This window comes from Dreissena polymorpha, chromosome 6 (assembly GCF_020536995.1).
Source record: "Dreissena polymorpha isolate Duluth1 chromosome 6, UMN_Dpol_1.0, whole genome shotgun sequence".
NCBI lineage: Eukaryota > Metazoa > Mollusca > Bivalvia > Myida > Dreissenidae > Dreissena > Dreissena polymorpha.
The window spans coordinates 81,480,130-81,493,313 of NC_068360.1; the positions used below are offsets into that span (position 1 = coordinate 81,480,130).

Genomic DNA, 13,184 nt, shown 5'->3' on the forward strand with positions numbered 1-13,184 from the left:
CTCTTATTCGCCATATAGCCATAAATACTGAAATAAGAACGAGATTTAGTAAAAAAACATAGGCGCTCTTATCAACCCTATAGCCATAAATATAATACAATGTAAGAGTACTATATTTTACACTTGTATGTATAATGAATATTCCTGATTCGCGTATGAGTTTGAGCGCTCATTAACCTGTTTAACCTGCCCAGTAGTTAACATTGACCGTTCCAAAGCGGTGACACCGGCTTTATTGTACTCTTTTTGTATTTTGTTTCGTTTTGTGCCGTTCTGTTTTGGCAATTCATCACCTGCCATGAATAAAGGACCACGTACGTATGTATAATACAGGGTAAGATCTTGGATCCCAAAAGGTACATGGTGCTGCTAGAAAGAAGCAGGGTGGCGATTCGGAACAGAAAATGACATATTCATATAATATCCAGGTGTTTTATTAATCAAATACAAACATATTGTCATTAAGAAACAAATTATCTATGGAAAAACGTATGATTGCGTCACTATACACACGCACATACGTTTGCAAATGTTTTGCTAAGATTTGCAGTAGATTTACGCTTGTTGCAAGAAAGATATTTATTTTTGCATGCATTTATTATTGCATGTAGAATACGCATTTAATCCGAATGCACCAACTCTTGTAAGTAGACAAAATGACACCTCCCTTATGATGGCGTTTTACCCCTCTAAGACAGTGAAGGAATATTATTTTGGCGATGTCCGGAAGTGTTTATCAATAATTATTTATTAAATTTCATTAAACTTAATATGAATGTGTTCAATCATACTGCGGTGCACGCGTAATTAATTTATTGCCCCTTAATAGATTGAAATTCAGGAAGGTTGTACGTCCGGGGCTGTTTCACAGTACCTATTTCACGAAACTTAAAACAAATATACATCATCATTCGCCGATATTGTTTCTGTGTGGTTCTCCGTCCTTCCACTTTCAATGTCCGGAGCTGTGTGACAGTAACTATTGCATGAAAGTCTATAAAACTTAAATGTCATCATACTGCAGTGGTGCACACTTAAGTTCTGTAGGAATCGATAACTCAACAGTTAACAGTAAACCGGTGTCTGTAATGCAACGATCCCACTTTTGTCCTTACACATCTTCCGACCGTACGGTGTTGTCAGCCATGTTGAACTTTTCTGCAGGATGTTAGCGTCTTTGTGTTCACCAGGCTTTACCTTTGAAATAGATTGCAACAAAATCCAATCTGGTACGACATACTGACTAGGATTCTCACACAGTTTTTGAGTACCATGAAAGTTGTGACATAAGCTACAAGAAAACATGCTTTTTAACATGAATATACATCTACTATCCAGAAAAATGTCTTAAATGAAACTTCATGAGCACCTACAATTTCATCTGTAAAATTTATGTTCCGTGTTTTACTTACGTCTATCCGCTAGGGCGCTTGACCAATATTCTTTTATGCTCGAGCCTGCATTAAAAAACCCAAAATATTTGTGAAAATGAACTAAAAACACATCAAGTTACATAACAAGTCAAACTTTTAAAGTGTCAAAGGCTACGAAGACACTTATAAGTAATTGTTTTATTTCGATGATACGATAAACTTTTACTAATCATAAATTGCCTGTGACTAGTAATTGTATTAATGGCTTGGTTATGCCAAAACATGTTACAGATATCTCTTTAAACCATTTTGTAAAACGTAAATCCGAATGAAATTTCTATGACATTTATACGAAAAGAAAAACCTAATATGACTGCTATATGTTTTTACAAAACTGATCATTGTAGTATTAATGATATGGACAATACATACGGTGAGTTATTGCCAGGCTATATGCTGTGAAAAAACTTTTGGCCACCGTTCGTTGCAGAGCCTCTGTGGCGTCTTTATAACTACATCCAGTCGCCTGCAGTTTTATGATTTGAAACAAACGATTATGAGAATATTTAAAAAATTTTACATACATGTACTGTGAAATATTTTCTGTACGAATATGTAGTTTACTTTGACACCAAAGAAGAAAATAATTTTTGTATGACATTCGAAACCGATATACTTTTTTCAATTAATTATATAACTTTAAATCTTTGCTTTTACTATTTATATTGTTCGGACTCGCCTTTAAAAACCGCGTAAAAAATAAAACGGGATTCTATGTCTATTGACAGTCTAACAGGCATGTTATATGGAGATATTGTACATTTTAAGACTTTGTTCTTCCCATTAACATTTAAAATATTTACATTTAACGAATTAAATTTACACAAACACAGCGCAAGTTTATACTTTCGTGAATAAAATGTGGTTGTGCACAAAATGACCAAAATGTTACGCACTCTTATAAATAAAATCATGTTTTGAAAACGTATATATTATTGTAAGATAATACTTGTTACAAAAAATAATCAAAGACCATACTCTATACCTCGTGCATGATCACTGAACACGCTTCCTTGACGAGGACGGATTCTGTATACGATGAAACTAGTCTGTAATTTAATATAGAAATGGTATTGGTTTTAATTTTTATAAGTTTAGTTTTTAACAAATGTTGATGGCAGTCTCGATCGAGCACGACCTTAGATGTATATCTTTCCACATACTAATTTTTAACCTTTACAAAATCGGTCATATGCAAGATTATGTTTATTTTTCACTTTCTAAATCCATTGTAAACGGCCCAATGATTATGTTATGGCTGACTGGAATAGTTCATGAAAAAAATCAATACTCAATATAAAAATATAATACGAAATACCTTTTGTTCTTCTTGAAAGCTGATTTCAGCTTTTCGTTACCTACGAGCTTTACCAAAGGGTGGTTCCTGTAAATGTCGTCATTATTGACAGTTTAAGTAAGCAATCAATTTCCCATGTTTTGTGAAATTTGTATGAAATCAAAGAAAGGGAAAGTTTTACATTGTGTATGGTACCGTTTGTCAGGAGAAATTGTGAATAAGCGAATAACACATATTTTTTCTTTACAATCGAACCTCGACTTTTATCGTTAATTGATTCAAAATATTTCTGCTCTTATCCTAAATATAAAGTGGTTATATAAATAAGGGAACACAGATAGCTTTCAATATAATTGGTATTTTGAATGCCAAGCGCTTATGCAATATACAGTTGCCATTGCTAGGCATTGTACTGTACTAAGTGCCTGTTCGTAATGCAACTGGATCATTGCGATACTTTGGTCTTTACGAATTTCTCATACAGAGTTTATTTATTTCGTTCGGAGCTCATTGAATTCGAAGTAGCTCTTGACTTTGGGCAAGTAACAGACGCATCAAGACCAATTCCACAACACCGTCACACATAAGTTTCGGTGGCAAGACCGAGTTCGAATACTACGCCGTTTACAAAGCTTTTCTGCTGTTAAAGTCAGTTTTTGTAAGCATTAACGCACATTTTGAATAAGCGTAGTATATCAGTGCATTGAATTTAATTGCAGAAAAGCTACCTTATTTATGACAATTACAACTTACCCGTTTTCTGAAAAGGTATCTTGGATGTTTTTCTCCACGACATTCAGTGCCTGAATTACATGAGGAAAAAACTGATAAAAATGAACCAAATGATTATAGCATGTACACTGTTTCAAGAGTATGACAATACGTTAATGAAATTGTGCTTTAATATTTGAATATGATAATCAATAGGCATGCAACGGAGAGTAATGTATGAATTGATACCTCTAACGCGAAAACGCAAAATCCATATCCGATGGAACTTTTTGGTGCCGCGTCTACGTTTGTAATACATTTGCAATGGTTAAGCAACCACAAAACGTCACTGAAATATATATAAAAAAGATCGGAATGAAATGGCGATAGAACTTCGACCAAATTCCTATGAACTTATGTGACCCAATGAAGAGTAAAATATATATGACTTTCTTTTACAATATTGTAACCACTAAAACATGTAGAAATCCTATGATACCATTGCTCACTTTAAGAGTCATTTACTGTGGCCATAGTCGACTTTCAGTAATGAACAATGGTTTTACTGTGGCCATTGTCGACTTGCAGTAATGAACGATGGTGTCATTTTAAGAGTCATTTACTGTGACCATAGTAGAACTGCAGTAATGAACAGTGGTGACATTTAAAGAGTCATTTACTGTGGCCATAGTCGACTTCCAGTAATGAACGGTGGTGTCATTTTAAGAGTCATTAACTGTGGCCATAGTCGACTAGCAGTAATGAACGATGGTGTCATTTTAAGAATAATTTACTGTGGCCATAGTCGACTTGCAGTAATGAACAGTGGTAACATTTTAAGAGTCATTTACTGTTGCCATAGTCGACTTGCAGTAATGTACGATGGTGTCGTTTTTAGAGTCATTTACTGTGGCCATATTCGACTTGCACTAATGAACGATGGTCTCATTTTAAGAGTCATTTACTGTGGCCATAGTCGACTTTTAGTAATGAACGATGGTGTCATTTTAAGAGTCTTTTACTGCGGCCATAGTTGACTAGCAGTAATGAACGTTGGTGTCATTTTAAGAATCATTTACTGTGGCCATAGTCGACTTGCAGTAATGAACAGTGGTGACATTTTAAGAGTCATTTTACTGTGGCCATAGTCGACTTCCAGTAATGTACAATGGTGTCATTTTAAGAGTCATTTACTGTGGCCATAGTCGACTTGCAGTAATGTACAATGGTGTCATTTTAAGAGTCATTTACTGTGGCCATAGTCGAATTGCAGTAATGAACGATGGTGTTATTTTAAGAGTCATTTACTGTGGCCATAGTCGACTTTTAGTAATGAACGATGGTGTCATTTTAAGAGTCTTTTACTGTGTCCATAGTCGACTAGCAGTTAGGAACGATGGTGTCATTTTAAGAATCATTTACTGTGGCCATAGTCGACTTGCAGTAATGAACAGTGGTGACATTTTAAGAGTCATTTACTGTGGCCATAGTCGACTTTTAGTAATGAACAGTGGTGACATTTTAAGAGTCATTTACTGTGGCCATAGTCGACTTTTAGTAATGAACGATGGTGTTATTTTAAGAGTCATTTACTGTGGCCATAGTCGAATTGCAGTAATGAACAGTGGTGACATTTTAAGAGTAATTTACTGTGGCCATAGTCGACTTCCAGTAATGAACGGTGGTGTCATTTTAAGAGTCATTAACTGTGGCCATAGTCGAATTGCAGTAATGAACGATGGTGTAATTTTAAGAGTAATTTACTGTGGCCATAGTCGACTTTCAGTAATGAACGATGGTGTCATTTTAAGAGTCATTTACTGTGGCCATAGTCGACTTTTAGTAATGAACGATGGTGTCATTTTAAGAGTCTTTTACTGCGGCCATAGTTGACTAGCAGTAATGAACGTTGGTGTCATTTTAAGAATCATTTACTGTGGCCATAGTCGACTTGCAGTAATGAACAGTGGTGACATTTTAAGAGTCATTTTACTGTGGCCATAGTCGACTTCCAGTAATGTACAATGGTGTCATTTTAAGAGTCATTTACTGTGGCCATAGTCGACTTGCAGTAATGTACAATGGTGTCATTTTAAGAGTCATTTACTGTGGCCATAGTCGAATTGCAGTAATGAACGATGGTGTTATTTTAAGAGTCATTTACTGTGGCCATAGTCGACTTTTAGTAATGAACGATGGTGTCATTTTAAGAGTCTTTTACTGTGTCCATAGTCGACTAGCAGTTAGGAACGATGGTGTCATTTTAAGAATCATTTACTGTGGCCATAGTCGACTTGCAGTAATGAACAGTGGTGACATTTTAAGAGTCATTTACTGTGGCCATAGTCGACTTTTAGTAATGAACAGTGGTGACATTTTAAGAGTCATTTACTGTGGCCATAGTCGACTTTTAGTAATGAACGATGGTGTTATTTTAAGAGTCATTTACTGTGGCCATAGTCGAATTGCAGTAATGAACAGTGGTGACATTTTAAGAGTAATTTACTGTGGCCATAGTCGACTTCCAGTAATGAACGGTGGTGTCATTTTAAGAGTCATTAACTGTGGCCATAGTCGAATTGCAGTAATGAACGATGGTGTAATTTTAAGAGTAATTTACTGTGGCCATAGTCGACTTTCAGTAATGAACGATGGTGTCATTTTAAGAGTCATTTACTGTGGCCATAGTCGACTTTTAGTAATAAACGCTGGTGTCATTTTAAAAGGCTTTACTGTGGCCATAGTCGACTAGCAGTAATGAACGATGGTGTCATTTTAAGAGTCATTTACTGTGACCATAGTCGACTTGCAGTAATGAACACTGGTGACATTTTAAGAGTCATTTACTGTGGCCATAGTCGACTTGCAGTAATGAACAGTGGTGACATTTTAAGAGTCATTTACTGTGGCCATAGTCGACTTTTAGTAATGAACGATTGTGTTATTTTAAGAGTCATTTACTGTGGCCATAGTCGAACTGCAGTAATGAACAGTGGTGACATTTTAAGAGTAATTTACTGTGGCCATAGTCGACTTCCAGTAATGAACGGTGGTGTCATTTTAAGAGTCATTAACTGTGGCCATAGTCGAATTGCAGTAATGAACGATGGTGTAATTTTAAGAGTAATTTACTGTTGCCATAGTCGACTTTCAGTAATGAACGATGGTGTCATTTTAAGAGTCATTTACTGTGGCCATAGTCGTTTTTTAGCAATGAACGATGGTGTCATTTTAAAAGTCATTTACTGTGGCCATAGTCGACTAGCAGTAATGAACGATGGTGTCATTTTAAGAGTCATTTACTGTGGCCATAGTCGAACTGCAGTAATGAACAGTGGTGACATTCTAAGAGTCATTTACTGTGGCCATAGTCGACTTCCAGTAATGAACGGTGGTGTCATTTTAAGAGTCATTAACTGTGGCCATAGTCGACTAGCAGTAATGAACGATGGTGTTATTTTAAGAGTCATTTACTGTGGCCATAGTCGAATTGCAGTAATGAACGATGGTGTCATTTTAAGAGTCATTTACTGTGGCCATAGTCGACTTTTAGTAATGAACGATGGTGTCATTTTAAGAGTCTTTTACTGCGGCCATAGTTGACTAGCAGTAATGAACGATGGTGTCATTTTAAGAATCATTTACTGTGGCCATAGTCGACTTGCAGTAATGAACAGTGGTGACATTTTAAGAGTCATTTACTGTGGCCATAGTCAACTTACAGTAATGAACAATGGTGTAATTTTAAGATTCATTTACTGTGGCCATAGTCGACTTGTAGTATTGGACGTAGGTGTCATTTAAAGAGTCATTTACTGTGGCCATAGTCGACTTGCAGTACTGAAAAATGGTGTCTTTTTAAGAGTCATTTACTGTGGCCATAGTCGACTTGAAGTAATAAACGATGGGGACATTTTAAGAGCCATTTGCTGTGGCCATAGTCGACTTTCAGTAATGAACGATGGTGTCATTTTAAGAGTGATTAACTGTGGCCATAGTCTACTTGCAGTAATGAACAATTGTGTCATTTTAAGAATCATTTGCTGTGGTCATAGTCGACTTTCATTAATGAACAGTGGTGACATTTTAAGTTTCATTTACTGTAGCTATATTTGACTTGCAGTAACGAAAAATTGTTTCATTTTTAGTGTCATTCACTGTGGCCATAGTCGACTTGAAGAAATGAGCAATGTTGTCATTTTAATAGTTATTTACTGTGGCCATAGTCGACTTGCAGTAGCGCTCATCACATGCACGCGCACTATCAAGTTGCCTGATTATATATTTATTATCGATGTACATTAAACTTATAAACCATACGTGTAGTACACCATACACATTTATATTTGACCATTGCAGATAGAAGACTAGTACCAGTACATATAATTTCATTCGTATTTAAGAATGCAATTTATGTTACTATTTACTTTTTATCTTTTAGTCCTCCGACGTCTTTCTTAAACTAAATGTTCTATAACCGGTCTTTCTCTTCACTAACCGGTCTTTCTCGTCTATGGCCATACAACTATTTTCCATAGCCGAAACAGCCAATGGAATCAGGAACATGGAAAAGAGTGTTTCCCATAATTGACGAGTGACAGTCAAATAGCAGAATATTCGGGATCCTTTATTGTCATTACACATTCCGTAATGAGCCCCGAGAGCAAAACTAATTCGAAATCATGGAGGATCTATAGTTCTTCTTGAATGCTCTGAGCTTTTATGAGTACATACGTACAGCTCCCAGACCCGGAGGGTCAATAGCTGGGAGTTGGATTATTGCAACTAGGAGGATCTACACATTCCAAATGCAATTCATAATGGCAATAAGTAAGTTTTCCTTATTGTCTTTCTGAGTTGTTTTAAAAACAACGGTAGTGGATCCAGTGCGGCTAGAAGTTGATCCAGGTAAATTTTGCATAATTTCGCGACCTGTCAAATTGTGTTCCTGCATAATGTATTGTCTTGAAAGCATATTTCGTCATATACTAAGTTCAAATGCTATCTTGTGATGCAAGGAACCTCAGTGCTCAGTGAAAGAATCTTATCCACAGAAGGAGACCCTGTCAATTCTCATAGGGCTTGCCTGGAAGCGGGCAATGTGTTAATTTTCGTGAAAACAAACATCAAACTTATGAACAGTGATAAGTGTATTTTAACGAGCATACTATTAAGTGAATAAGTGTTAAGGTTTCGTTTTATTTGGACATCGCTACAATGTTAAACGAGAAATGTGTTATGTTTTTTGTTAATAAATGTTTAATGTTTTTTAGTCAAATTATACTTCTAAAACAATGATTAATTTAGACAGAAAATTCTAATTTTCTTTTATCTGAGGGATCCGGATCCGAAAAACTGCAAGAAACCATATTTGGATTCGGATCCGAACAAATTTTTGGGATTCGTTGCAGCCCTTGAAGCTACGGAGTCCCAGGTACTTAGGGAATGTTGGGGGAACGCGAACACTGGTAACATGCTCTTGTGAGCGACATGCTGGCTCCACGTAATGAACTATTTTTGGCAAGTAACTGTATACTTGCCTCATTTATAATTACTATGTTAATATCCCTACACCATGCCAATAATTATTTCGCCTTTCTGTGACTGGCCTTTTATCCTAAGAAAAATGTTTTGTCGTCTCCACATTATGCTTTACATTTAATTGTTTCAGCCAGTTAGACAGATTTTGCACAAGACACACCGATGGAAAATCTTTGTGGTTATTTGCGTGATGAATTGTCAAGTTAGGTTTGGACAAGCCCTATTGCGCCCAATTAAACTTTAAGGTTTGAGTTAACACGTACATAGTATGGCGCTTATCACAGGGAGACTTAACAAGAGTGCAGATGTTGAACAAGAGCACCGCCTTACGGGTGCAGACCGCTCATCTATTTTTCTTTTAAAGGTGAAGGGACCTATCTCAATACTTCAATCACAAAGGAGGGAGGGGTGGGGTGGAGAGGGTTTTTTTTTGGGGGGGGGCGGGTATTCTTGGGTGGGATAGTTGGACGGTATTTAAAAAATAAATAAATAAATATATGTTTTTTAACCATGTTTAAAAAAAAAATTCGGGGGGGGGGGGGGGGGGGGGGGGGGGGGGTATAGTGTGAGGGTGTAGTCATTTATTTTAGATGATCTTAAAAAAAAAAAGAAAAAAAAAATATTTTTCTTTTTTTTTTGGGGGGGGGGGGGGGGAGATTCTGGGGTGGGGGGGCGTGGGGGATGGTTTGGCAGGAGTCTATTGTGGTATGTCAGGTAATAGTTGTTATGTCAAAGAATCAATCAAATCTAATCATAAATAAAGAAGTTATGGCAATTTTAGCAAAATTCAATAATTTGACCTTGATAGTCAAGGCCATTCAAAGGTCAAGGTAAAATTCAACTTGCCAGGTACAGTACCCTCATGGTAGCACGAAAGTATTTGAAGTTTGAAAGCAATAGCCTTGTTACTTTAGAAGTAAAGTGGATCTAAACACAAAATTTAACCATATATTCAAAGTTACTAAGTCAAAAAAGGGCCATAATATTAAAATGACAACCAGAGTAATGCAACTTTTTCTGTAATGTCCCCTTATGATAGTTTGTGAGTGTTCCAAGTATGAAAGCAATATCTATGATACTTTAGGAGTAAAGTGGACCAAAACACAAAACTTAATTAAATTTTCAATTTCAAAGTATAAAGGGCCAATAATTCTGTCAAAATGCCAGTCAGAGTTACATAACTTTGCCAGCACAGTCCCCTAAAGATAGTTAGTAAGTGTTGCAAGTATGAAAGCAATAGCTTTCATACTTTTGGAATAAAGTGGACCTAAACACATAACTTAACCAAATTTTCAGTTTTCTAAGTATAAAAAGGGCACATAATTCTGTAATTCTGTCAAAATGCCAGCCAGAGTTACATAACTTTGCCTGCACAGTCCCCAAATGATAGTAAGTGTTGCAAGTATGAAAGCAATAGCTTTGATACTTAAGGAATAAAATGGACCTAAAAACAAAACTTAACGAAAATTTCAATTTACTAAGTATAAAAAGGGCACATAATTCTGTCAAAATGCACGCCAGAGTTATCTAACTTTGCCTGCCCAGTCCGCTCATGATAGTAAGTAAGTGTACCAAGTTTGAATGCAATAGCATTGATACTTTCTGGGAAAAGTGGACCTAAACACAAAACTTAACCGGACGCTGGCGCCAAGGTGATGACTATAGCTCATAATTTTTTTTCAAAAAATAGATGAGCTAAAAATGCGTGTATTTCCGCAATCAAACACCAAATAAAGATAACTACAAACAAACCAATTAACACAAACAAAGTCTCTTTATTGCACAAACAATTCATTAAAATGAGATCTTCTAACACTTTACACACTTAAAACAATTTATTGAGCACATCAGATGTAAATACTGAGAAAAGGATTTTAAAATCAAATAAATATACAATAAAAAGCATGTCAACAAGATGTTACCAATGTAATGATATTTTCAATGAAACGGGAGTCAATGTCACGATGTAAACAAATGCTGCAACGTCAGACATTTATGCAGCTTCTCCCTCATCTTCCTCCTCATCAAACTCTCCCTCCTCCTCGGCGGTGGCGTCCTGGTACTGCTGATACTCAGACACCAAGTCGTTCATATTTGACTCGGCCTCCGTGAACTCCATCTCATCCATGCCTTCCCCAGTGTACCTGTAAGTGGGAATTGGATAAATAAAATGGGTCATCTAAGGGCGTACTAATAGGGTGACAGTCATCCATAATAATGTTTGGATTGCACTGTCAGTGTTTTGATAGAAATTACCATGGATCTAAGATTCAGGGCCAAAACACCAACTTTGGGGAACGTGCAACAGCCTTTTTTTCGGGAAAAAGACAATTTTCTGTCTTTGGGGAATGAAAAATACTGTCAGAGGTAGATTGGAAATTTAGAGAAAAAATGCACGATTTTTAAGACATTTCTGTAGGGGAAAGGGCCTTTTTGGTTAAGGGCAAGAGAAAGAGGCCCCTTGCGCAGGTCTTTTTGGCCCTGAGATTATTTGTCCAAAGAAGTGGTAATTTGCCAATTAAGATGATTGTAAACTCAAACTTCTATTTTCATTCATTAATTATTTGATTCATCATTGGCGATGCTGATACAATTGTAACTATTAAAACAAAGAACATACCAGTGAAGGAAAGCCTTGCGACGGAACATAGCAGTGAACTGCTCAGAGATTCGCTTGAACAGCTCCTGGATAGCGGTACTGTTGCCAATGAAGGTGGCAGACATCTTGAGACCTCGTGGTGGAATGTCGCACACAGCGGTCTTCACGTTGTTGGGGATCCATTCAACGAAGTAGCTGCTGTTCTTGTTCTGGACGTTCAACATCTGTTCGTCGACCTCCTTCATGGACATGCGGCCTCGGAACATGGCGGCAACGGTGAGGTACCTTCCATGACGTGGGTCACAGGCAGCCATCATGTTCTTGGCATCAAACATCTGCTGGGTGAGCTCAGGGACGGTAAGAGCTCTGTACTGCTGGCTACCGCGAGATGTGAGAGGAGCAAAGCCAGGCATGAAGAAGTGGAGACGGGGGAAGGGAACCATGTTGACGGCCAGTTTACGGAGATCTGCGTTCAACTGACCAGGGAATCGGAGGCAGGTGGTGACTCCAGACATGGTGGCAGAGACTAGATGGTTCAGGTCACCGTATGTGGGGGTGGTGAGTTTCAGGGTCCTGAAGCAGATATCGTAAAGAGCCTCGTTGTCAATGCAGTAGGTCTCGTCCGTGTTCTCAACGAGCTGGTGGACGGAGAGTGTAGCATTGTATGGCTCGACGACGGTATCTGATACCTTTGGTGATGGTACAACAGAGAATGTGTTCATGATGCGGTCTGGGTACTCCTCACGGATCTTGCTGATGAGCAATGTGCCCATACCGGATCCTGTACCACCACCGAGGGAGTGTGTGAGTTGGAATCCCTGAAGACAGTCACATGATTCAGCTTCCTTGCGAACAACATCAAGCACCGAGTCAACCAATTCTGCACCTTCTGTGTAATGTCCCTTTGCCCAATTGTTGCCTGCACCACTTTGTCCAAACACAAAGTTGTCTGGTCTGAAAATTTGTCCAAATGGGCCTGATCTGACAGAGTCCATGGTACCTGGTTCAAGATCTACCAAAATGGCTCGGGGTACATATTTTCCACCAGTAGCTTCATTGTAGTAAACGTTGATTCTTTCCAGTTGCAGGTCAGAATCGCCGTGGTATGTACCTGTGGGGTCGATTCCATGTTCATCTGAGATGACTTCCCAGAACTGCAATGAAAAGTGCCCATGAAATAATATGCCCTTTTCCCTAGATTTCATTTTACTCTTTAGTTGCACTTAAACTTATAAAGTTGTATAGTGTGTTGTAAGTATTATCTTCCAGAACTTGAAAGTTTAAACTGTGGTTTTGATGTTTTTGGACTTGAGTTATGGCCAGTGATCATTCTGTCTCAGAGTTAACAAGATGCGTTTGTGAAACACAATGTCCCCCTATATGACGTTTGACCTTGAAGGATGGCCTTGACCTTGTGAAGGATGACCTTGACCTTTCACCACTCAAAATGTGCAGCTCCATGAGATACACATGCATGCCAAATATCAAGTTGCTATCTTCAATATTGCAAAAGAATTCATAAAATAAGCGATTTGGGTCACATAAATTTGACCTCTGACCTTGAAGGATGACCTTGAACTTTCACCACTCAAAATGTGCAGCT

At 37.6% G+C, this 13,184-nt stretch overlaps 1 protein-coding gene and 2 long non-coding RNA genes across 3 annotated transcripts in view; all 3 read right to left on the reverse strand.

Moving 5' to 3' along the window:
* Positions 1-418: 418 nt before the first annotated feature.
* On the reverse strand, positions 419-1,457 carry LOC127836415 (uncharacterized). Its single transcript, XR_008028759.1, has 2 exons — positions 1,413-1,457; positions 419-1,197 (listed from the first exon to the last, which is right to left on the reverse strand). It is a non-coding gene; the product is annotated as an uncharacterized LOC127836415 (long non-coding RNA).
* A 347-nt stretch (positions 1,458-1,804) lies between these two features.
* Positions 1,805-3,396, reverse strand: LOC127833272 (uncharacterized). Its single transcript, XR_008027291.1, has 3 exons — positions 2,752-3,396; positions 2,419-2,482; positions 1,805-1,899 (listed from the first exon to the last, which is right to left on the reverse strand). It is a non-coding gene; the product is annotated as an uncharacterized LOC127833272 (long non-coding RNA).
* Positions 3,397-10,737: 7,341 nt separating this feature from the next.
* The window catches only part of LOC127833825 (tubulin beta chain), a 32,428-nt gene continuing 29,981 nt past the window's right edge, over positions 10,738-13,184 (reverse strand). The window contains exons 2-3 of the mRNA XM_052359302.1: positions 11,603-12,735; positions 10,738-11,126 (exon numbers count right to left, since the gene is read on the reverse strand). Coding sequence (XP_052215262.1) covers positions 10,976-11,126; positions 11,603-12,735 — 1,284 coding nt within the window. The 3' untranslated portion in view covers positions 10,738-10,975. The remainder of the gene's footprint in view (positions 11,127-11,602; positions 12,736-13,184) is intronic.